Source organism: Vipera berus (assembly GCF_964194415.1).
Source record: "Vipera berus genome assembly, chromosome: 7".
Classification (NCBI taxonomy): Eukaryota; Metazoa; Chordata; class Lepidosauria; order Squamata; family Viperidae; genus Vipera; species Vipera berus.
In genome coordinates, this window is record NC_138209.1 from 62425612 (window position 1) to 62449645 (window position 24034).

Genomic DNA, 24034 nt, shown 5'->3' on the forward strand with positions numbered 1-24034 from the left:
CTTTTGGGATCATGGAATATGTGTGTGGATACTTATATAAATTGATGGACATCTAACTTTTTGCAGCAGTGATTTTAGTTGTAAGTCCTAAAATTCCATGACACAATGTACCTTAAGTGTATTTAGGAAAGCTATAAAAGGGGTGTTGTAATTTTGAGCTATCTTCACCAGCCTGACACTCCCCAGAATTATTGCATTTCAATTCATATAACCCCTCAGTCATCACATTTGAAGGTACCAGTTTGGATAAGGCTAAATTAGAGTTTTGTATTTTGAAAACTGTCATTCAAATGGACAACTTCTTTCAGAACAGGGAAGCAAAATATTAATTAATTAATGTTGCAGTTTAATGCATTTCACAGGATCAATATATTCTAGGCCACAGCAGGTTGGTAGCACTTAGTCAACCTTAGCCAGTCCCCCAAAAGATAAGCATTGTGGTATGTTTAATATCAAATTCAAACCCGAAAAGATTGAAACAAAATAAATATTCTAATTCATGGCTAAATTTCCATGGCTTCTCTTTCAATTACATTATAATATCTGTTTTCACTCATAGTATTTAATATAGCCAGCAACCATTATCTATTTGGATTATGGATCACTGTTTGGGTTCTTTTGCTTAGTAGATAGTTCATGAGATACTCTCTGAATTGTAGTATATGTTCTTTTAAGTTTTGTACCAAGGTGTGCTTGGGACTATTTTTAATTAAACATTTTACGTATTTCATTTGAAGGATGATGAAACAAGAGTTTCAGTTGAACTGGCCATTGTACACATTTTTTTTAATTAAAGACAACTGTAATAGAAATTACCATGATTCTGGTGTCTGTGACATAGTGATAGATTACATTTCTAGTGCCTCTTCCTGAAGAAGGGTATAAAAACCATGAACTACAAGCCAAAAAATTAGCAAGCACATTTTTTTCAGGATGCTTAGGTGTGTTCTGAAAGATTGATCTGTGATATTCCAGATGTAGCACAGAGGTTAGGCGCTGACATCAGCCTGTAATGAAAAACAGAAATGGAATTTGTATTATGTACATTTAGAGATACAGGATGTTTTCATTCATCATTGTACTGTCCCAGGAAGGGCGTTTGAAATCTAACCAATGCAGAATGAGGCATTATTGTTATTGTTTGAAATACACAGCCAAGGTCACAGATTCAGGAGTGAAAGAAGAGGGGGTCAGAGCAAAAATGGCAAAACCTAGCCAGGTTTCAATGACAGGCAAAAAAACTTCCAGTTGGATATATCCTGACATGCATTCTGCTGAGCACTTTGTGCTTAGCTAAAGGTAAAGGTTCCTCCGCACATGCGTGCTAGTCGTTTCCAACTCTAGGTGCCGGTGCTCATCTCCGTTTCAAAGCCGAAGAGCCAGCGCTTGTCTGAGGACATCTCCGTTGTCATGTGGCCGGCATGACTAGACGCCAAAGGCGCACGGAATGCTGTTACATGCCCACCGTAGTGGTCCCTATTTTTCTACTTGCATTTTTACGTGCTTTTGAACTGCTAGGTTGGCAGAAGCTGGGACGAGTAACAGGCCTCACTCTGTTACGTGGCACAATTCAGCCCGCCAAACTGCCGACCATCTGATCGACAAGCTCAGCGTCCTAACCCACTGAGCCACCGTGTCCCTTTGTGCTTAGCTGGCCATATATATATGAAATAAGGAATCATCTGAAAGAAACAGGATCCTTCATTTGTCTCAGATGCTGGCATCTGCTTTATTGAAAAAACTTTATGTCTATAGAAATGTGCAGAATAAGCAGAAAGTCAAATGGCTGAGTGACTCTCTGCTCTTATGGCAAGGAAAACCACTTTTATGTGTCTCCAGATCTTCATATGTTTACAAGAAAAAGTTGAAACATTTTTATTGAAGCTGTGTAATCTTTAAAATATTAGGAAAATAGTTCCAAAATTTTTATATATAGTTAAATACAAATTAGTTTTCTTTAATTGTAGAATTCATAGCCTGTTTCTAAGGATTGAAAACTGACCCGTGTATTGCCAAAACATTTGTGCCTTAGAGTTCACTTTATCAGATACATATCAATGATGGACTGAGGTTAACAATTAACTATGTATTTCTTATGTAGAAATAAATTGATTGATCCTTATGTATAACAAAACATTAATTTTGATGCAGCAGACTTAAAACACTAACACTATATATTAACAAATATATATTTCTGAAAGTTCTGCTAATCCTTGAATCTGTACATGACTTTTATATGGGAAAGCAGCAGTGGATAGATTTGTGGAAATCGTATTCATGTCAGTATTGCATGCAAAAATACAATACAGTATTCTATCTAATTTCTCAGTAAATCATGTTTTTTAATTCAAATTACACTTATAATTATGTTAAGTAGTTTTCACAATTGTCCTGTGCAATTTATGTAAGTATTGTTATACACACTTCACCTGATGCACTTTTACAATATGTCATCCCTAATACATGATTTCTATAAATATAATATATGTAAACATGTATATTTGTGATAAATCAATACTGCATCCTTAATTCGTGATAAGTTTAGGAAACTATGCACTGATTATAAATCTATTATTGCTATTGGATTTTTTTTTAATTTTATACCAAATGGTACAGTCTCAGTTACTCATCCACAGATGATTTTTTTTAATAGTGAGTGTACTACAGCAATCATAAGGCTGAATGATTAATCTCACAACACCTCTCTTTCCAAGAAATTATGACCAGTTGAATTATGAAACTGGGGAAATATCCTAGCCTTGTTGATTAGCTCATATATATATTATCTCCTATTTTATTATGTTTATCCACTGAGGATTCTTCCAATTACATCCCCAGTTTCAGTTACAGTCCTTTCTAAACTTGATCTACAGTGTATCCAATTTATAGGGAAATTTCATTGATTAATGTAGGTACTAATAAGTATCCAGCAATTGGTAGATATTAATGGAACAGTGATTCCAATTTAGACTAGATTTACATGAGGCCATCAAATTCTGGATAAAATATTTTCATTTGATGAATTTACTTTAACTCAGAATATTTGGAATCCCTTTGATGTAGCTTCTTGGAGGTTTCTGATATGGAACCAGATTGGTTTTCCCAGCATTTAATATTTCCATTAATATATTTTATCCTTGAATTATGTTTAATTACAAATAATACGCTTTCTCATTGGTTGAACTGATATTTTTAAACATGTCAAAATTTACTGTTTTTCCTTTTTAACATAGCTTTAGAAACTCTTGAATACTGAAAATATTAAAGGCTTTAAGGAAGGCATCTATAAAATGCGTCATCTACATATTTTATAGATAAACCAGAAGTTCATTTTCACAAACATTCTTGTTTGAGATAGTGATAAAGCTTCATATTAGTTCAGGTTACAATACTGTATAAATTGTCACTGTGTGTGAATTGGGTATAGACTAATCATTTCTTTATTGTCAGTGGGCAAATGTACAAAATCATCAGGGGATCAAATAATCTTTCCCCTCACTGTATATAAATCTGTTTAATAAATGAATAAATAAATATTGGAATGAATTAGACTTGATCTTCCTAGAGTTGCTAATAATTTGGACTTGCTTAAGTATATGGAATATAGTTTGGGTTCTGATTTTGGGGTATTTTTATTCCCACAAATTTGTTTCAACTAGCAGTTTAACCTCAAAAGTAATTTACATTATTTTACATAATTTCTCGTGAATTTATATACTGTTAAATAATTCTATGCCATGTGCATTATTAAAGGTTTTTCACTGCATACACCACAGTTGTTGGAAAAATTGCTTTAAATTTATATGGTGCAGTTTTTAAAACTTATAGATTGTAAAATTGAATTTTATTTATCTCACAGTATTTTTTATTCAACATACATATATTATAGAGACTGTCCAGCATCTGTTAGAGGTTTTGGAATCAGAGTTTAAAATTACCATTTTCATCTCAGAGAAAATGAGATGATAAAGAATCTAAGAAGAGTTGAAAAGAAGCTGCTGGATTCATAGTAGAACGAATGAATGGAATGTATCAGGGCCAGAAAAGAGGAGAGCACATAACCTATGCCTGAAACACAGGGCTTGCAAGATAAACAAATTCTCCATTTTCTAATTGAGTTAGTAATAGTAGAGTTTCTAGGAAAACTCTGTGTCAGCATAGAGACTTGCCTACTACAGGGTTGCTAACAACTGAAGTCTTCTTTTGTATGCAGCTTTGACCAAACTTTTCCTTGATTGCCTAGACCAGGGGTGTCAAACTGCCGGCCCACGGACCGGATGCGTCATGGTGAAACCACACCCACCCCATTGCCGGCAATGCAAAAAAAGTCACGATATATCACGACACGTCATGTGACACTGAGTTTGACACCCCTGGCCTAGACCTTCTTGTGATCTCGTACTGTTAATCTATTTATTCCCTTCAGTAATGTGATGTGCTAAACTAGTATACTTTGTTTTTCAGCTTTAGGCTTAGCTTTCATTTGGTGAATCCTTCCTAGATTCTCAACTTTTATCCTTAGAACAGAACACGAAGCTAGCAATTAATTTTACTTGTATTTGAAGAAACTAATTGGGTGCATTTGAATATCACATATAGCCTTAATCATAACATAGTTTGGGACTAGCATATTCTTCAGTAGCTTTCCTGCGCAATTGTTGGTTCTTCCTAGAAATATTTGGAGTAATTTTTGTTTTAAAGTAGCTGGATTGTAGGATGGTTATGCAGGTCATCTAAATACAGATAGTTCTCATTAGCAACAATAATCAGGACCAGCAACTTGGTTAAGCGAAACTAAGTGAAACCATGTCTTTGCTTATGATCTTACTTCAGCTTTCTCTTGTCTTATAGACTTCCAAAGGTTGTTTATGTGAGGACTGATAATAAAGTTACTTTTCATCATCATCACAACTGCAAATGGTCACTAAATGAGACAGTTGCTAATTCTAGTATAACACTTTGGTATACTCTGTGATTTGCATCATGCAGAAAGTCATGCAGAAAGTTGAGATTAAATGTTTAATTATTTTTCAAAAACATTGTGACTGTCCTTATTCACCAATTAACAGTGTTATAGTTAAGTGTGGTGGGCAGAAACAGTTACTGAACAACTCTGTTCACATTTTTGATGTATTGCTGACATAGATACTTGGAGAATCAAACACTTTTTATCAAAACATGAAAGCAACATTGACCTGTTGCAATGCAGGCTCTTCTCTTTTGTACATACATAGGATATGCCACATGTACAAAGGTTGTTATTTATACTCATTCCCAGCCAATGGACTCCCCCCCCCCATTGCAAATACCCTTGTGTTTTAATTTGCATTCCATCCATGTGTGTATATGCGGCTCGGAAACAAGACCAATTATTCTAAATTTCATAACTCATGTTTACTTGCAAGTTTGTTTTTAAGATCATTTAAGCGTAAATGGTTAGTTTTTCCTTACACCTCTTCAGAACTAATGAAACAAAGAACAGTTTTTTATTTCTTCTTACTGTATTCAGATTGTTCTTTGCTACTGATAAAGTCTGAATGCGGCAGAAGGTCTCTTTTTTGTGTTAATCATTTCTTACAGATAACCTGTAGCATTGGTTGCAGGTTCCTGTTTACCTTGAAGAGATGGTGCTGAGACACAAGGTTGCTAAGAGCTGTCAGATGACACTTGCTCACATGAGACCATTAAGAGGGTGTTGCCTCCTGGTTTAAAACAAGTTTGCAACTGAGGAGTCAGTGAGAAAGCAGCTACCTCTCCGTTGAAGGCCATCTGGTTAGGTCTTGTGATCAAATAGTAATTGCTAGTTACAGAAACAAACCAGGAAGCACGACTATCAGAGTTCTTCTTTGATAGCAACAAAACTGGCAGCATTTATAAGAACAAGCAAGTTATTCTATGTTTTTAAAGAAGTTACTGCTATAACTTTTAATAGTGGTTAAATGTTATCTAAAGAAGTAATACTGATTGCAGAAGATATTCAGCTGTGATTTTTTTTTCTTAAAAAGGCCAAATCAGTGCTAGCCAATTTTTGTCTGACATTTCTTTGATCAGTAACTTGTTACACAGTAATCCCTGGGGATATTTAAATATAAAATCATTATTTTGAAGAAATCATGCCCATAACAGCATGTCTGTGAATTGAAAATGTGTGGAGTTACATCAAAATCATCTAACAGTACAGGCAACCAGGCGCAGAAGTCAAGTCATTGTTCCCCTAACTCACTAGTGAATAGCTTTCCAAAACCAAGAGTGGATAAGGCAAAGAAATCAGTTGTGGCAGAAACGAGTTCCAAATTTTCAAAGAGGTTTACTGGAGAACTATCTAAAAGGTATGAAAGTTTAATATAAAACTGGCTTTGAGTGGGCTGGGAGGCAGTTTCACATTTTTGCATTTCTATTATCACACGTGTTCTTTCTAGGCAATCATCTGTGATTCTTTTCAGTACTAAAAGGATTTTTTAAATATTAAATTATTGTGCAAATTCTGTTGAATTGCCTGTTTTTTAATCTTTATACCATTCTATTTCTGCATCAGTTTGTGTTTGCATGAAAATCCATACATATTTACTGTTTGCTTAGGAACAAAAATTCAGAAGCAGAAATAACAAACAATGTGTTTTTAAATTTTCCAGGTTTAGAGGTTGTGGATTTGCTAAATCTGCATTAAAATGTAAATCACATTTTGTTCACAGATTGTTCTAATAAATATATTATCCTATGCTTATAAAATATTTTGAATGATACTTTGAAAGCTCTAAATAAGTAGACTAACTGTAGTGTATTTTATTTTGTACATAATTCCTGATCACTAGTTTAAGGATTCTAGCGTTCAATGCATCTAGCAACTCTCAGAAATGCTAATAGCTGGGACAGTGTACTTTCACTCAAAATAACTAGATGATTATTGCATATCTATTTTAAATTCTTTGTATGACCATTATTTAGTGGAATAGAAATACTTACAAAATAGAATAAAATACTAGTTGCAATGAAGAATTGAAGATGCTGTAGCACATTCTCTGTCTGATATAGGTACAGTCATGTGAAAAAGAAAGCATACCCTGGTTTTACATATCAGGACATAGTAAAAACCATCTGGTCCTTAGCAGTTCTTAAAAGTACATAAATACAATGTCAGATGAATAACAACACATGACATACTACACTATGTTATCATTTATTTTACAAAAAGAAGGCCAAAATGGAGAAACCATGTATGAAAAACTAAGTGTACCTTATGATTCAATAGCTTGTAGAACCGCCTTTAGCAGCAATAACTTGAAGTAATCAACTTTTTATATGATTTTATCAGTCCCTCATATCATTGTGGAGAAATTTTGGCCCGCTCTTCTTTACCATATTGCTTCAGTTCTTTGAGGTTTGTGGGCATTTGTTTATGCATAGGACCTACTACAGCATTTCAGTCAGGTTGAGGTCTGGACTTTGACTGGGCCATTTAAACACCTTGATTCTTTTCTTTTACAGCCATTCTGTGGTAAATTTGCTGGTGTGGTTGGGAACCTCTTGCATGAACCAATGTTGGCCAATCTTTCGCTGTTGGACAAATGGCTCACATTTGACTTTAGAATATTTTTGTATACAGAGGAGTTCATGGTTGACTCAATGACTGCAAAGTGCCCAGATCCTGTGGCTTCAAAAGAGGCCCAAATCATTATCCTTCCATTACTGTACTTGGCGGTTGGTATAAGATGTTTGTGCTGATACGCTGTGTTTGGTTTTCACCAAACGTGGCACTGTGCATTATGGGAAAACATCTTCACTTTGGTCTCGTCAGTCCAAAGGAAAGTGTTCCAGAAGTCTTGTGATTATTTCAAATGCAACTTTGCAAACCTAAGGCATGCTGCCACATTCTTTTTAGAGAGAAAATGCTTTCTCCTGACAACTTTGTTCAGTCGTTTTCTAATTGTATAGTAATGAATTTAAACATATAACATGCTAACTGAGGCTTGTAGAGTCTGAGATATAACTCTTGGATATTTTTTGCAATTTCTTTGCAATATTTGATGGCATCGTTGTGTTTTATCTTCTCTACTGTTAACTAGATCTCTGAATTCACATTCCTTAGATTAACTCTTTTCACTGCAGACTGATGGATTTGCTAGGGGAAAAAGAATCTTGCATAATTCTCTTCATTTTTTTTTGTTCTAAAAACTCATAGCTGGTCCTGTTCTGGGTTTGATCTAAATGAAATCCGCTTGATAGTGTATCAAGATTGTGAAAGACGGGGCAGACAAGTCTTGTTTGATTCTACAGCTGTCCGAAAGACTGATGAGAAACAGTTTCAGGTAAGATTTTATAATTTTTTATATGATAAAAATTATTTTGCAATTTTAAGTAATCTTTTATTGTATCTGATCTATCAAGATTTATCAGAGAAATGAAACCTGCCCTCAGTAAAACTTAAATATGAAATTGGAACAAATAATGTAGAATTAGAAAAAACATTACAGAATAAAGATAAATTAAAGTATGTGTATGTTTTAAAAAGCTGACAGCAAACTTAAATCGCATTGTCTTTAGTTTGTGATATGTAGTTCTTGTTAGAGAACTTGTATGAACCATGGTGGCGCAGTAGTGTGAATACAGTACTGCAGTCTAATTCTGCTGATTGCCAACAGCCAGCAGTTTGGCAGTTTGAGTCTCAGCAGCTCAAGGCTGACTCAGCCTTCCATCCTTCCGAGGTTGGTAAAATGAGGACCCAGATTGTTGGGAGCAATATGCTGACTCCGTAAATGCTTAGAGAGACTAAAGTACTGTGAAGCGGTATATAAGTCTTAAGTGCTATTGCTGTTCCTAGAGATTTTGCTTTATTAATAGTATAAATGTATTAATATTCAGTCATAATAAAACAAAATATAAGCTGTCTAATATTCACTATAAATAATTCAGGTTCTTGGTGAAAAACTTGGCATCACCGACAAGGCAAAAGACAAACATATTCACAACCCTTTTAACATACCTAACACCAAGAAGACATCACAAGTCTTTTTCCTGTTCCAATGGTGAATTGTTGACGGAACATTTCATTTAGTATCATGCATCTTTTACTTCCATCATATATTGTCTTCTCACATTCAGCAAGCAACCAACTTCATATTCAAGCAGAATATTTCATGTTTCAAGCCTCTTTATAGTATTGGATTCTTTCTCTAAATCTACAAATGTAGGTGTTTTTTTTTGCAAATTCGTATGTATCTCAGTGACCATCCAAAACTTGGAATGTCTAGTCTGCATAGCATTAATTCCCAAATATTATTCATTCTTAGTTCTCAAATTGTACCTTTTAAATTAGAATTGTACCAATTTCCCTAAGATATTTAACAAATTAAATGCCCCTACTGTTTTTTGCATCCAGTCTTGTTATTATTACTTTTACACTAGGGAACAATAATAGTATTCTTCCAGTTGTCGGGGGGAAATGACTATGCTAAAGAAGTTTCACAGCCACTCCAAAACAATATAACTATTCTCCAGTTATACCACGTATACCTTCAAACTTTACCTTTTTGAAATCTCAGAATTGTTTTATGGTTCTCTTTTCCTTCTATTTTTTTTCTTGAACAATAACATTTATAGCCCAGATTTCAGTTCCGTTCTTCAACATCATATTATTCAGATGCAAATCTTTAAAATGCCTTCTACTGTGTTTCCCTGAAAATAAGACCCACCCAAAAAATAAGCTTTAGCCTGATTTTTTAGGGTGCACATAATATAAGCCCTACCCCCAAAATAAACCCAGGGGGTGGGGTTGGCCAGCACAGGAGGCAGTGAGCGCTTGGAGGCTGATATTGTCCTCCAGGCCTCTACCACCCAGAATGGAGGTCGGCGGCAGTGGCTGCATGGTTCCGTATGTCCATTCTGGGCATCGGAGGCCTCCAGGCCTCTGCAACTACACCATCTGGGAGAAGGAGCTACTGGCCATTAAGGTGGCATTTCAGACCTGGAGACATCATTTGGAAGGGGCTTATCATCAGATTGAAGTCCAGACAAACCATAAGAATCTGGAAAGTTAGCAGACCGCCCGGAAATTGAACCAACAACAGATTTGGTGGTTTATCTTCTTCGCGAGGTTCAATTTCCGCATTACATTCATACCAAGCGGTCGCAACCAAAGAGCGAATGCTCTTTCAAAGAAACCAGAATACTCCCATACAGAAGACAAGCTTCTGCCTAGGATGGTTCTGCAGTCTTTCTCTGCAGTTTGGGAGCCACTAGATTTACAGGCTCAGATTCAGGAGACAAAACAGCACCACATGTGGGTGGCTCAATGAAGGGAGGAGTTGGGGCTAGACTCCCCGTGGACTGTCATGGATGGACTCCTGAAATATTGCGATTGGCTCTGTGTTCCAGGAGGGCCACTCAGAGGACTTATTCTCAATCAGTGTCATGATAATCCTGCAGCGGAGCATTTTGGCCTTTACAAGACACTGAACTTAGTCTCCTATACATTCTGGTGGCCCCGAGTATGATACGAGCTCCAGGCCTACATCATGTCTTATGTAGGTGTAGGCAGGCCAAATCAGCAACAGGGTCTACATCAAGTCCACTTCAGCCCTTACCAACACCCGAGAGACACTGGGGAGCAGTGTCCGTGGACCTCTTGATGGACTTGCCCCTGTCTTCTGGCTTCACGACGTTTGTGCTGGTGGATATGCTGAACAAGATGGCACATTTCATTCCTTGCCGTGGTTTGCCGTCAGCCTGTGCCACCACTCGCATGTTCATCCAGCATGTTTTCCGGCTGCACAGCCTCCCTGATAGGGTCATTTTGGATAGAGGGGCTCAATTTAAGGCCTATTTCTGGAAAGAGCTGATGAAGGCCCTAGACCAGGCATGTCAAACTGCCAGCCCATGGGCCGGATGCATCATGCTGAAACTGCGCCCACCCCATTGCCGGCAATGTGGGAAAAGTCACGATACGTCACACAACGTTATGTGATAACACAAGTTTGACATGCCTGCCCTAGATGTACAAATATGCCTGTTGTTGGTGCATCATCCGCAAAGAGATGGCAGGACTGAGAAAGTAATCGGAAACCTAGAACAATATTTGTGCTGTTTCATAAATCAGCAACAGGACAATTGGGCAGACTATCTTGCAGTAGCCAAGTTTGCTTTTAACACTTCACAGCACATCTCCACACGTATGACACCGTTCCTGGCCAATGTGGGCTATCATCCCTGGTTGTTTCCCCTCTCGCAGCTCGACGTGCCAGTTCCCACAGCTACTGAATATCTGACCGAGTTACAGGCTATCCATCAATTGGTGTGACAGCAATTAGATAAGGCCAAGGTGGATTACAAGAAAGTCACCGATCAGTCACAGTGAGATATGCCTGCATTAGCTATGGGAGATAGGGTATGGCTGTCAACCAGGCACCTTCCATCTGACCAACCTGCCAAGAAACTGGACCACCAGTACCTAGGCCCTTTCCCTATTGAAGGCGTCATTAATCTGGTCGCTTATTGGTTAACATTGCCACGTTTGTTACGGGTGCATCCGATCTTTCACCGGTCCCTCTTGGTCCCAAAACAACCGATGTGCCTGCTTCTCTGATCAGAATGTCCGCCACCAGAACAGTGGGACAGAGACAGCGCTCCCGCGTATGAGGTCACCATTATTCAAGAGTCCCATTGGATGAAAGGCCAGTTCCAATATTTGATTGAGTGGAAGTGCTATGGACCGGAGGAGTTCACTTTGGAGGACACAACCACCATGCATGCTCCTTCCTTGGTGACAGCGTTCCACAAACAATTTCCTTCATGGCCACATCCGGCCCAGCAGATCCAGGGGAAGGATCCTGAGGTGAGGGATAGTGTTGTGAGTCCTCGCCTGGCAGCAGATCTGGCATCCAAGTTAGATGAATCGGATGAGGGGGAGAGGTTGCCTGGGTCACATCCGAGTCTGCGGAAAGCTCTGAGGAGCACGAAGACTCAGAGCTAGATGTGACACCAGGCCCATCTACTCATGCTCAGGCAGAGAGACAGCTGGGTTGGGGGCCTGAACTGAGCAAAGAGGAGGAGCAACTGGGGCCTGTTCCAGATGCATGGATGCGCAGGGGGAAAGGCATGCAGAATAGTGAAGGGCGGTGAGGTGTCCCTTCAGGAAAAATAAAAGACTAATAAGCCACTCCCTGGCTGGACTATAAAGAGGAGAGGCATGGGAAGGGCTGGTTGCCGAAGGCAACCGTTCATGCTATGGCTTTTTTCAGATTTCTGTGTGTTTGAGTGACTTAAACCTTGAGCATTCCAGCTGAGAACTCATAGAGACTGATCTTGTTCAATTCAACAGCTAAAGGACTGGTTGGAGTTTTGTTCCATAAAGGCTGTGTCAAAATAAAAGGGATTTATCTTATCAAGCCCTGCCTCTTTCCACGCAAAGGGGTTTTTCCTCACGAGTAAGTGGCTGAGCAGTATTTGTGGACACTGGGACAGAATAGATTGGGAGCAGCGGTCGTGTGGCTCCAGAGGTCTACTCAGGCCTCCATGCCTCTGCCACCTAGAACGGAGGTCGGGGGCAGTAGCTGCATGGCTCTGGCTGTCAGTTCTAGGCGTTGAAGGCCTCCAGGCCTCTGCTGCCCAGAATGGAGGTTGGTGGCAGCCACATGGCTCTGGAGGTCTGTTCTGGGCATCTGATGCCTCCTCCATGTCTCTGCTGCCCAGAACAGAGGTTGGGGATGGCAGCCATGTGGCTTCGGAGGTCCGTTCTGGGCATCAGAGGCATTTTCCAGGATAAACACTTTTTGGCCAGAGGCTGAAAGCTTCTGGGGGCCATGATCTTGTGCTCAGGCACCCATCCACTTTTGCAGAGAATGGATGCCTGACTTCCTGCAAGATTAGGGCATCCAGAAGTTTCCAGGCTCTGCATGAAAAGTGTTTGGAGGTTTGAAGCAATGTGATTTTGTTGCCCCAAACCTCCCTTCAGTGTGGAAACACTTTTCCGCACTGAGCCTGGAAGCCTTTGGAGGAGACTCATCGAAGCTGCCTGCCACTCCAGAAGTGAGCGGCAGTTCGGTGAGCCAGAGAAGCCAAGCAGGGTGCACTTGTCCTGCTCTTCCTCTGTTCTCGTGGGAGCAGACAAAGAAACAGGCTGGAGAAGAGACACATCTTCACAAGGTAAGTGACCCAGCAGGGCAGGATGGGGGGGTAGAGCTATTGTGGGGACCCCAGTGGAGAGAAAAATAGGTATTTCAGTGGGTCAGGAACAGCCTTGGGTTGTCTGAAGCAGGTGGCCTGTTCCATCACTAGGCCTCCCATGGCGTTCCCCATTGTGAAATACCTCATGTTCACTTAACGAGCCGCGCATTCGCCCATGTATTAAATTAGTGAATGGGAGTGATCGTGTTCAAGGTATGAGATTCATTCCTACAAATCCTTGAGCTATGAATGTAATGGGCAGTCTCCATTACATTTGTAACTCGAGGACTACCTGTGCTTGCTTTGACCAATATTAAATTCAGCCCAGTTCATATACTTTGGGTAAGAAAAAATTGCAAGCAACTCATTTTTATTATTTTTCAGTGTTGGTATGTTTGGCAAAATACTGCTGAAGTGACTAGTACTTGTAGAAGTTGGATTTGATGTTCTGAAGTCCCTATCAATGTTAGGCTGTCAATGAACACCTCCTTGGTATCTACTAGGCTTTCTATTCTGCTCGCTATTTTTTTTAAAAGATCATTTTATTAAAAAAACAAAACACATTTGGAGGTGGCATGTTGCAAAAGAACAACTTGTAGCATCTTTACTTATAGACGTTCTTCTGGTTCAAACATGGTCCCAGGTGCACTCTTAGAGAATAAATATGCACTCCAGTGCTTTGTTTGAAAGCAGGCCCACCTGCTCATGAAAAAACAAAGGCAAGCTGGGCATTGAAAAGATTCCTGGGGGACTGAAGTGGTTAGCAGAAGGTGACTTCACTTGATCTTAGGGGTGGGGTGGGGTGGCTTGGGAGGTTAAAAAAATAAAATAAATAAAATAAAAAAGAAAGTGACTTCACTTGTTCTGTAGGTGGGCATTTTATTATTAGTGATATCTGCCATGACTAATGAATAGACAAGGGTTTGTATGACAGTCTTTTATAAGGGTAATGTCAGTCCTCCCAAGTAAATAAGACAGAAAACGCAACGAGGTGTTCTAATTGTACTTTTAAGGCTACATTAACAGAATCTTGCTAGTCAAAAATCCTGCTACCACTTTTAACCACCTGATCAATTAGGGTAAAAACTTTCCTAAGTTTCTTTCTCTGATCATTAAGCTACTGGGGACTCCCCTCTATCTTGTCTAATTGTTTCCTAAGCAGTATCCCATTCCTCATTTCCTAAGGTCATTCTCTCATAACCATTATAAGTAAGCAGAAGTTTCTTTCAAATTTCAAATGTTCTAATTATCCTTCTCCCCTCCCCCTAATCACAATTTGGTACCTGATTTATCTTTACTATTCATTCAATCCTTTAGGATGCCTCTGGAAAAACCGATGGTGGGTGCTGCCAAAGAAACAGTGGTATTAACACAGCTTACCTCCATAGCCCTTCGGTGGACAGCAGACAACCTGGCAAGGAAGATATTCCTAGATATCAGGTAGCCTGAATGTGTCAGCTGAAATCTATATACAAGTCCAATTTGCATGAACTGAAAATTAATCTTTACATTGAATTTCTACCTATTGCCACAAGACCATAATAGCAAAAAAGAGCTTTATAATTTGCATGGGTGCAGGGACGGCATATGTATGAATTGTTATATTTGGGATTGCAGTATAAAAGGTTAAATGTATTTTCGCATAAATATGTGTCTTAATTTCCTATGTGGCAAGAAGTATATATGTATCCCATCAGAAAGAAGAAAAGTCTTAAATAAATGAAGCTCATAGTGGTGGTGACTATCCAGCAGAATGCGAGGAGTCTTCAGAAAATCCCGCTTTGCGTTTGCTTCTTCTGGCATGCAATAATATGTGCTTGTAGAGTAAAGCTGAGTTAATGTAGAATTAGAATATTAAAGTTTATGACAGTAATTAGACACATGTATACCCCTTGTCTTCTTTATTTGTAGTATGTCAGGCCTGCTTCTGACGTCAACATGCTGGGTGAGATGATGTTTGGTTCGGTAGCAATGAGTTACAAAGGCTCAACACTGAAAATTCACTACATACGGTGAGCTGGTGTCTCCAGTTCCGTGTTATTATATCAGAGTTGGAATTGTATTTGGAATTACTGACTCAAGGCATTGTTTATCCTTTCAGTTCTCCTCCACAACTTATGATGAGTAAAGTGTTTTCTGCTAGAGTAGGCAGCTTCTTTGGAAGTATGAATAGGTAAGGCGACCTTTATTTTCTGTTTCATTTCAGATTCTTAACTGTTAAGAAAAAAATCCTTGGATGTTCAGTTTATATTATTTGTAAAAGTAACATTTAAAACTAGTTCATAATAAAGTATACTGTAATTTTATTTATAAGAATAAAGATCAACAATATACAGGAAGAACAAAACTTCTGTCCAGAACCACAACACTTGTAATAATATAAAATCTCTAAATTTAGGCCAGGATTAAAATGACATATTAACTGACTTGATTGGAATTGGAATAAACATTGGTATATGGAGATCTACAGAAGGGAACAAAATGTTTTATTTTAATTTATTTTAATCCCACCTTTATTATTTTTATAAATTACTGAAGATGGTGAACATATTTAATACTCCTTTCTTATCATATTTCCCCTTATATGTAGACAATGGGGTCAGGAGAAATGGCCTTTCAAATTCTTCACCAAATTTGTGGATAGAGAAATTAAGTAGATATTTTTTCTAATTTTCTTCAGGGAAAGGAATTTCATAATGATTGAAATCATCCATACTATAACTCTAATACCAAAAAAGTACAACTGAAAAAATTCCTACCTAAAAAAAAAAAGTTTAGATCTTGCATTAGCCCTGATCCACCTAGCCTTTAGGACCCCACCTCGTGGTTTCCATTGTGCCTGGGGGTCTGATAATAGTGAGACCTTCCATAGTGGTTGCATTGAAGCTCATCTAGTGATGACGTCTGCTGCTGACTATGGTTAATTTTTATTTTAGTGTAGTTTTATTGATAGTTTTTATATGTTTGTATATTTTTATAGGTTTGTATATTTAGTTATTTTTTCTAATTATTATAGTTGGCCACAGAATCAAATAAATTAAATACATTAATCATTCACTATGTCATTATGGAATGTGGTAAATTAAAAGCAGCTATACATTGATGAAGAGATTGCCCAGTGAAAGAATAAAATCGCAAGACTTTACTGTGTTCATTAACCAGCACAAAGGAAATAGATATGTAAATATACGAAGCTGAATTTACAAGATTAGAATAGTTAAACAAAGTACATACAAACAGCTTTGGCTAAAAAATGATATTAAAATAGAATGCTAAGCGAAGGAACAAAAGCAAAGAGGGGTTAAACTAGACAATTGAGTTAGTATAAATTTTAAAATGTAATAATTGAAACTTTAAAATTCCAGGAAAGGCAAAAATGCTCTTGCCAAGTTGCAAAACATGTCCAAGTACACTGTACAGGTATCCTCGACATATGAGCACAATTGAGCCCCAAATTTCTGTTGCTAGGCAAAACATTTGTTAAGTGAATACTGCTTATCACAACATTTTCTAATATTATTGGAGAAATATATTCTAATGCAACATGAACAGTGTGAGAATTTATTTTCCATTATAGTTCCCACAGATAAGAGAAACAAAAATAGAATTAGGTCAGCTGAATCTACAAGAAACAGGCAGGGGGAAAAAGATGTAACTTTGGCATATTTATATGGCTGTGATAGAGCCAAAATCAATCACTGTATTCTTTGCTTAGGCAGTTTTTTTAATTTCCATCAAGCAACAATGCCACTCCATGTGGATCAACAATAGAGAGGATTTATTTTTTATTTTATTTTAATTCCATTTATATCCCGCCCTTCTCCAAAGACTCAGGGCGGCTTACAAGCTTAGCAGTAGCCTTCATTCTATGTATATGCCTGCTTATTAGGGCTTTCACACACACACACCCCAAGCGGCATTATTACAAAGTCAGCTTAATTGCCCCCAACAATCTGGGTCCTCATTTTACCTACCTCGGAAGGATGGAAGGCTGAGTCAACCTTGAGCCTGGTGGGATGCGAACCTGCACTAATTGCAGGCAGCTGGTGTTACTTAAGGAGGCATTACAATACAGAATGTTTTACAAGTGAGAATACTAAATTTGATTACCGTTAAGAGACTTTTGCATATAATTGATGCAATTGCTTAATTTTTATTTCCATTTTTCATATAAGAGAAAATTTATAGATTACCTTAAGGTGATAAAGTAGAAATCTTGCAAAATCATCAGTTTTTATAATTACGATTAGTAGTGAAAAATTCTCTTTAGCAATTTAAGTTTTGTTGAAAGTTTAATACCTTTCTTGAATGGCCTTTTCTTTTTCAAGCTTGCAAGGTAGTTTTGAATACATCAGTCAAGATCAATCAAGGCTGAATTTGCATTCAAATGGCTTGGGCCAGTGTCAGAATGGAAGTACTCTAGGTAAATATATCAAATTAAAATTAGCAGATGTGCAGGGGTAACTGCATAGAGATCGTATCCTTTGGTTGGTTCTTCACATTTCAGGCTTCTCTGATCCTTGAACTGTATATTTCTCATATTGCCCACTTCAGGTGTGTTACCACCATGTAGCAACATGTTGCTTCATAGTATACCTGAAGGAGGGGCGTTCTGGCTCATCCAAGTGCTTTCTTTGCAGGTTTGTGTGCAGTGTTGAGTACAGCATGATGCACCTATTTACACTTTGAGATGCTGTAATATCTGTTCCCATGGGATTAATAACTACTCTCTATAAGTAGAATGACACAATTGGTCCTCATTTTTATTATTGAATGAAATTGCAAAAGTTGCCTCTAATGATAGATATCTTAAAATATTGGGCTACATTAATTGAATCCCTTCACCAACAGTATTTTTCAGTGAAATAGCTGTTCTGTACCAGCCTGCTACCGGCCTTGCAGAAAGGCAACCCCTGTACAAACGGCAGAGGCTGGAAAACGTCTGAGGCTGGAAAACGTCTGCCAAGTTTAATTCACAAACAAACAACAGAACATGAAACAAGATATCGGAACTTTGATCCTCAAACGGAGCGGTTGCTTTCAGCAACCAGCCCTTCCCCAAACACTCCCTTTATTAGAGTTCAGGGCGTGGCCTCCTTGTGCCTCCTTCTGAGGAGTCCCACAGCCTTTCTCTGCTTGCTCCTGCTTGACTGCCTCCTGCGTCGGGCGTCCTTGAACAGGGCCAGCTGTGGGTCATCATCATCCGCACTGTCGGGCTCGCGCAGCTGAGAAGAGGGGCCTGGCTGGGGGCTCTGCGAAGCCTCCAAGCCATCATCAGCAAGTTCGTCTTCAACACCCTCCTCCTCCCCCTCGTCTGAGTCATCCAAGTCATCCGACCCGGCTGCCGGACCCACAGGCTGACCCTGAATCACAACACTATCCCGCACCGCAGGGCCCTTCCCCCGGGGCTGCCGATCCGGATGCGGTCGGGATGGGAATTGTTCGTGAAAAGCAGTCACCAACGCAGGGGCATGAACGGCGGTCGCGTCTTCCCAGGTGAAGTCCTCCGGCCCGTACCCTTTCCACTCGATCAGGTACTGAAAACGACCTTTCAGCCAACGGGAATCCCTGATGCTGGCGACCTCGTACTCTGGGGTGCTGCCTCCATCACGAGGTCCTGATGGGGGAGGTTCCGCTTGGCGGAGTGGACAAGCCGGTTGCTCGGGGACCAACAGAGACCGATGGAAGACGGGGTGCATGCGCAGGGAACGTGGCAGAGTTAAGCGATAGGCGACCGGATTGATGACAGCCTCGACTGGGAACGGTCCTAAATATCGGTGGTCTAACTTCCTCGCCGGCCGTGTGGACGGTAAGTTCCTGGTGGACAGCCAGACCCGATCCCCCACCGATAGTGGAGGCGTATCCCGTCTTGACCGATCAGCAAACCTTTTGTAATCGGCCTTGGCCTTCTCCAACTGCCGTCGCACCAATCGATGGATCGCCTGTAACTCTGCCATGAAGTCGTTCGCTGCCGGCTCCGGTGAGTCCACGGGAGAAAGGGGGAAAAACCAGGGGTGATAACCCACATTGGCCAAGAACGGTGTCATCTGTGTGGAGGTGTGCTGCGAGTTGTTAAAGGCAAACTCAGCTATGGCCAGATAGTCCACCCAATTGTTCTGCTGCAGGTTGACGTAGCAGCGCAGATACTGTTCCAGGATACCGATGACCTTCTCGGTTCCCCCGTCAGTCTGAGGATGATGCGCGGACGAGAGGCAAACCTTAATGTCCAACGCATGCATCAACTCCTGCCAGAAGCGGGCTGTAAACTGGGCCCCCCTATCGGAGACGACTCTATCGGGGAGGCCGTGCAGCCGAAACACCTGTTGGATAAACATACGACTAGTGGCGCGAGCTGACGGTAAGCCGCGACAGGGGATGAAGTGCGCCATCTTGGTCAGCATGTCCACCACCACAAACACTGTCGTGAAACCAGAGGATGGGGGTAAATCCGTCAGAAAGTCCATGGACACAGCCCCCCAGGGTCTCTTGGGTGTTGGCAAAGGCTGCAGTAATCCAGGCGGGGCCCCTGTCGCTGACTTGGCCTGCCTGCATGGGATGCAGGAGGTGACATAAGACTGGACGTCATGTCGGACTCGGGGCCACCAGAAGGTACAGGAGACCAGGTTCAGAGTCTTGAACAGGCCAAAATGCCCCGCTGCCGGATTATCGTGACACTGGCTGAGGACGAGTCCCCTGAGTGGCCCTCCCGGAACATAGAGCCGGTCACGATAATACAAGAGTCCATCCGTGACCGTCCAAGGCGAATCTGGCCCCACCTCCTCCTTCCGCTGAGCCACCCACGCCTCCTGCTGCTGTGCCTCCCGGATCCGAGCCCGTATATCAACCGGCTCCCGCACTGCAGCAAAAGACTCGACGGGGATCACTGTCCTGGGCAGAAGCTTGTCTTCCACTCGGGTATATTCGGGCTTCCTGGACAGAGCATCCGCTCTCTGATTGTGCCCGCTTGGTATGTACCGAACCCGGAAGTCAAACCTCGCAAAGAAAAGAGACCACCGGATCTGGCGTTGGTTCAAATTCCGAGCGGTCTGCAGACTTTCCAGATTCTTATGGTCCGTCCGGACCTCGATTTGATGCCGCGCTCCCTCCAGATGATGCCTCCAAGCCTCGAACGCCGCTTTGATGGCCAGCAGCTCCTTCTCCCAGATGGTATAGTTGCGCTCCGAGGGGTTCAATTTTCGAGAGTGATACGCGCAAGGGAAAAGGGTACCGCTGGGCGTCGTTGCCTGGAGTAACACTGCCCCAATGGCAATGTCGGAGGTGTCCGCCTCCACGACAAACGGCCGTTGCGGGTCAGGATGCTTCAAGATGGGCTCCTTCATGAAGGCTTCCTTCAAAGCCTGGAACGCCTGTTGTTCTGGTGCGTTCCACTGGAACCGAGTCTTCTTCTGCAGGAGCCGGGTGAGGGGGGCTGTCAAGGCAGCAAAGCCAGGGATGAAAGTGCGGTAGTAGTTGGCAAATCCAAGAAGTCGCTGAACATCCTTCACGCGACGCGGGGGTTGCCAACTCTGCAACGACTCAACCTTACTCGGCTCCATGGCGATGCCCTCAGGAGAAATGCGGTGACCCAGGAAATCGATGGTCACCCGGTAGAACTGGCACTTCTCCAACTTGGCAAACAGCCGATGTTCTCGGAGTCGCTGCAGGACCTGACGGAGATGCCGATGATGCACTTCACGCGACGGGGAGTAAATCAGGATGTCGTCTAAATAGATCACGACAAACTGGTCCAACAAATCCCGGAAGATGTCGTTCATAAAATGCTGAAACACAGCGGGGGCGTTGGTCAGGCCAAACGGCATCACCGTGTACTCAAAATGTCCATAGCGAGTACCAAACGCCGTCTTCCACTCATCACCCGGCCGAACCCTGACGAGGTTGTAAGCTCCACGCAGGTCCAGTTTCGTGAAGATCTTAGCCTCCCGGAGTCGGTCCAAGAGCTCGGGGATGAGGGGCAGCGGGTAACGGTTGCGCACCGTGATGGCGTTGAGTTTCCGGTAGTCGCAGCAAAGCCGTAATTCGCCCGACTTCTTTTTGACGAAGAGCACGGGTGCAGACACTGGCGAGGACGAGGGCCGGATGAAACCGCGAGCCAAATTCTTCTCCAGGAAGTCCCGCAATGCAGCCAACTCGGGCTCCGACATGGAGTACAAACGCCCCACTGGGAGAGGCGCATCAGGGACTAAGTCAATGGAGCAGTCATAGGGCCTGTGCGGGGGTAATTGATCCGCCTCTGACTCGCTGAACACATCAGCAAAGTCGGACAGTTCGGGAGGCAAGGAAACCCCTGGGGAACCCTCCACCTGGCCGGCACAGATATGGCGGGAGTGGTCCACGCACTGCAAGCTTGGGAAGGTGACCAAGTTCTGTGACCAATAGATCTGTGGGTCATGCGCCCGGAGCCACGCCAGCCCCAAGACCACGGGGAAGTGCAGATCCGAAGTGATGTAGAACTGGATGGCCTCCACATGGGAACTGATGGCCATACATACTGGTTGCGTGGCGGCCGTAATAGGCCCAGACAGGAGCACTCGACCATCGATAGTCTCCACTAACATGGGCGGATCCACCGGACACTGGGGAACAGCCCATTTGGCCACAAAGGCTGAGTCCATAAAGTTTGTGGTGGCCCCAGAGTCAATTAAGGCATGGACTGGAATCCCCTCTGGCTTGCCAGGAAGGATCAGACGTGCCTCCAAAATCAAATGCCGTGGAGGTTCACAGGCACCATCGGAAGGCGTCGCTCGGTGTTGTTGTTGTGGGACGCCCGATCTATCACACCGTCTAAATCGGGCTCGGGGCGTTTCCCGACAGCAAAGTAGGGGACTTTCTCGGGGCAGGCTTGGTCACTGATGCCCGCTGACGCTTCTTTGGGCAAGAAGCAGCCAAATGTCCAGGGTCCCCACAGTAAAAACACAACCCCCCCGATCGTCGTCTGTTCATTTCCGTCACCGATAGACGAGACCTGGCGGCACCCAGCTCCATTGGCTCCTCCCTTTGGACTGGGGGCTCACGCACAACAGGGGCGGCAGGGGTCTGTGGGGTGGCACGGCGACTCTTTCGCTGCTGCAACCGGGCATCGATCCGCAGGCAAAGATGGATCAGCCCATTCAGGTCTGAGGGAATGTCCACACGGGCCAGCTCATCCAACATCTCCTCCGACAATCCATCCTGAAAGGCATCCACGAGCGCAGCCTCATTCCAGGCGGAATCCTGGCTAAGCAGCCTGAAATCGCTGATATAGCCCTGTAGGGGGCGTTGACCCTGCCTCAGAGCTTTCAGGCGTCGGGTGGCAGTCTGCGTCTTAATTGGGTCCTCGTACATTAGACGCATATGGTCACAAAACCCCACAAAGTTGTCCAACAATGGGCTAGGTTGTGCCAGCAGAGGCGTGCCCCAACGAGCTGCATCCCCCGAAAGAAGGCTTAACACGAACCCCACCTTATCCCGGTCAGTGGGGAAATCAGCCGCTCTCACGCTGATAAAGAGCTGGCATTGTCCCAGGAAAGCAGGAAACAGTTCAGGAATACCTGTAAATTTGTCCGGCATTGCAACTTGGCATTTTCTCCTGGGTGGGGGTGCAGCAAGAACCTGTGCTTGCAGTTGAGCCACCTGAGCTGCCAGCAAAGTGAGTTGCTGAGTGAGCTGAGCATTCTCGGCACGAAGCTGCTCCATAATAGTTGTAAGGGGTGGGAGGCTGAAAGCAAACTGTTCTGTACCAGCCTGCTACCGGCCTTGCAGAAAGGCAACCCCTGTACAAACGGCAGAGGCTGGAAAACGTCTGAGGCTGGAAAACGTCTGCCAAGTTTAATTCACAAACAAACAACAGAACATGAAACAAGATATCGGAACTTTGATCCTCAAACGGAGCGGTTGCTTTCAGCAACCAGCCCTTCCCCAAACACTCCCTTTATTAGAGTTCAGGGCGTGGCCTCCCTGTTCCTCCTTCCGAGGAGTCCCACAGCCTTTCTCTGCTTGCTCCTGCTTGACTGCCTCCTGCGTCGGGCGTCCTTGAACAGGGCCAGCTGTGGGTCATCATCATCCGCACTGTCGGGCTCGCGCAGCTGAGAAGAGGGGCCTGGCTGGGGGCTCTGCGAAGCCTCCAAGCCATCATCAGCAAGTTCGTCTTCAACATCCTCCTCCTCCCCCTCGTCTGAGTCATCCGAGTCATCCGACCCGGCTGCCGGACCCACAGGCTGACCCTGAATCACAACAATAGCACTTAAAAAGGTAAAGGTTCCCCCGCACATGCGTGCTAGTCGTTTCCGACTCTAGGGGCCGGTGCTCATCTCCGTTTCAAAGCCGAAGATCCAGTGCTTGTCCGAGGACGTCTCCATGGTCATGTGGCCAGCATGACTAGACGCCAAAGGCGCACGGAACGCTGTTACCTTCCCACCGTAGTGGTCCCTATTTTTCTACTTGCATTTTTACGTGCTTTCGAACTGCTAGGTTGGCAGAAGCTGGGACGAGTAACAGGCGCTCACTCACTCACCCGCCAAACTGCCGACCTTCTGATCGACAGGCTCAGCGTCCTAACCCACTGAGCCACCGCGTCCCTTAAATAGCACTTATGTGATGCTAAAAATTGTGTTTTTCCAGTTTTGAGAATTGTTTTTCCAGGTTATTTTTTTGAAGTTATTCTTTCTTGCACATACAATAAATGCCAGCGTATTTATTTTCCACACTTTTTCTGTGATTCCCACTTCCTTGCTTCAACTAAAAAAGTCACCCAATGAGCTGTAATGAACTTAATAAAGGAATAATATTTTGGAAGTGGACAAATTATAAAAGTGTGTGACTTAATCTTAGAAGGATCACAAATTTTATATGCTCTCTAAATCTAGTAATCTCTCTAATA

General features: G+C 42.4%; 1 protein-coding gene across 1 annotated transcript in view; it reads left to right on the forward strand.

Annotated features, from left to right (window-relative positions):
• FNIP2 (folliculin interacting protein 2) overlaps nt 1-24034 on the forward strand; it is an 80344-nt gene that overhangs the window by 16131 nt on the left and 40179 nt on the right. Inside the window, exons 2-6 of the mRNA XM_081332632.1 lie at nt 8180-8306; nt 14476-14598; nt 15070-15170; nt 15260-15331; nt 17487-17581. Of these exons, the coding sequence (XP_081188758.1) occupies nt 8180-8306; nt 14476-14598; nt 15070-15170; nt 15260-15331; nt 17487-17581 (518 nt within the window). The remainder of the gene's footprint in view (nt 1-8179; nt 8307-14475; nt 14599-15069; nt 15171-15259; nt 15332-17486; nt 17582-24034) is intronic.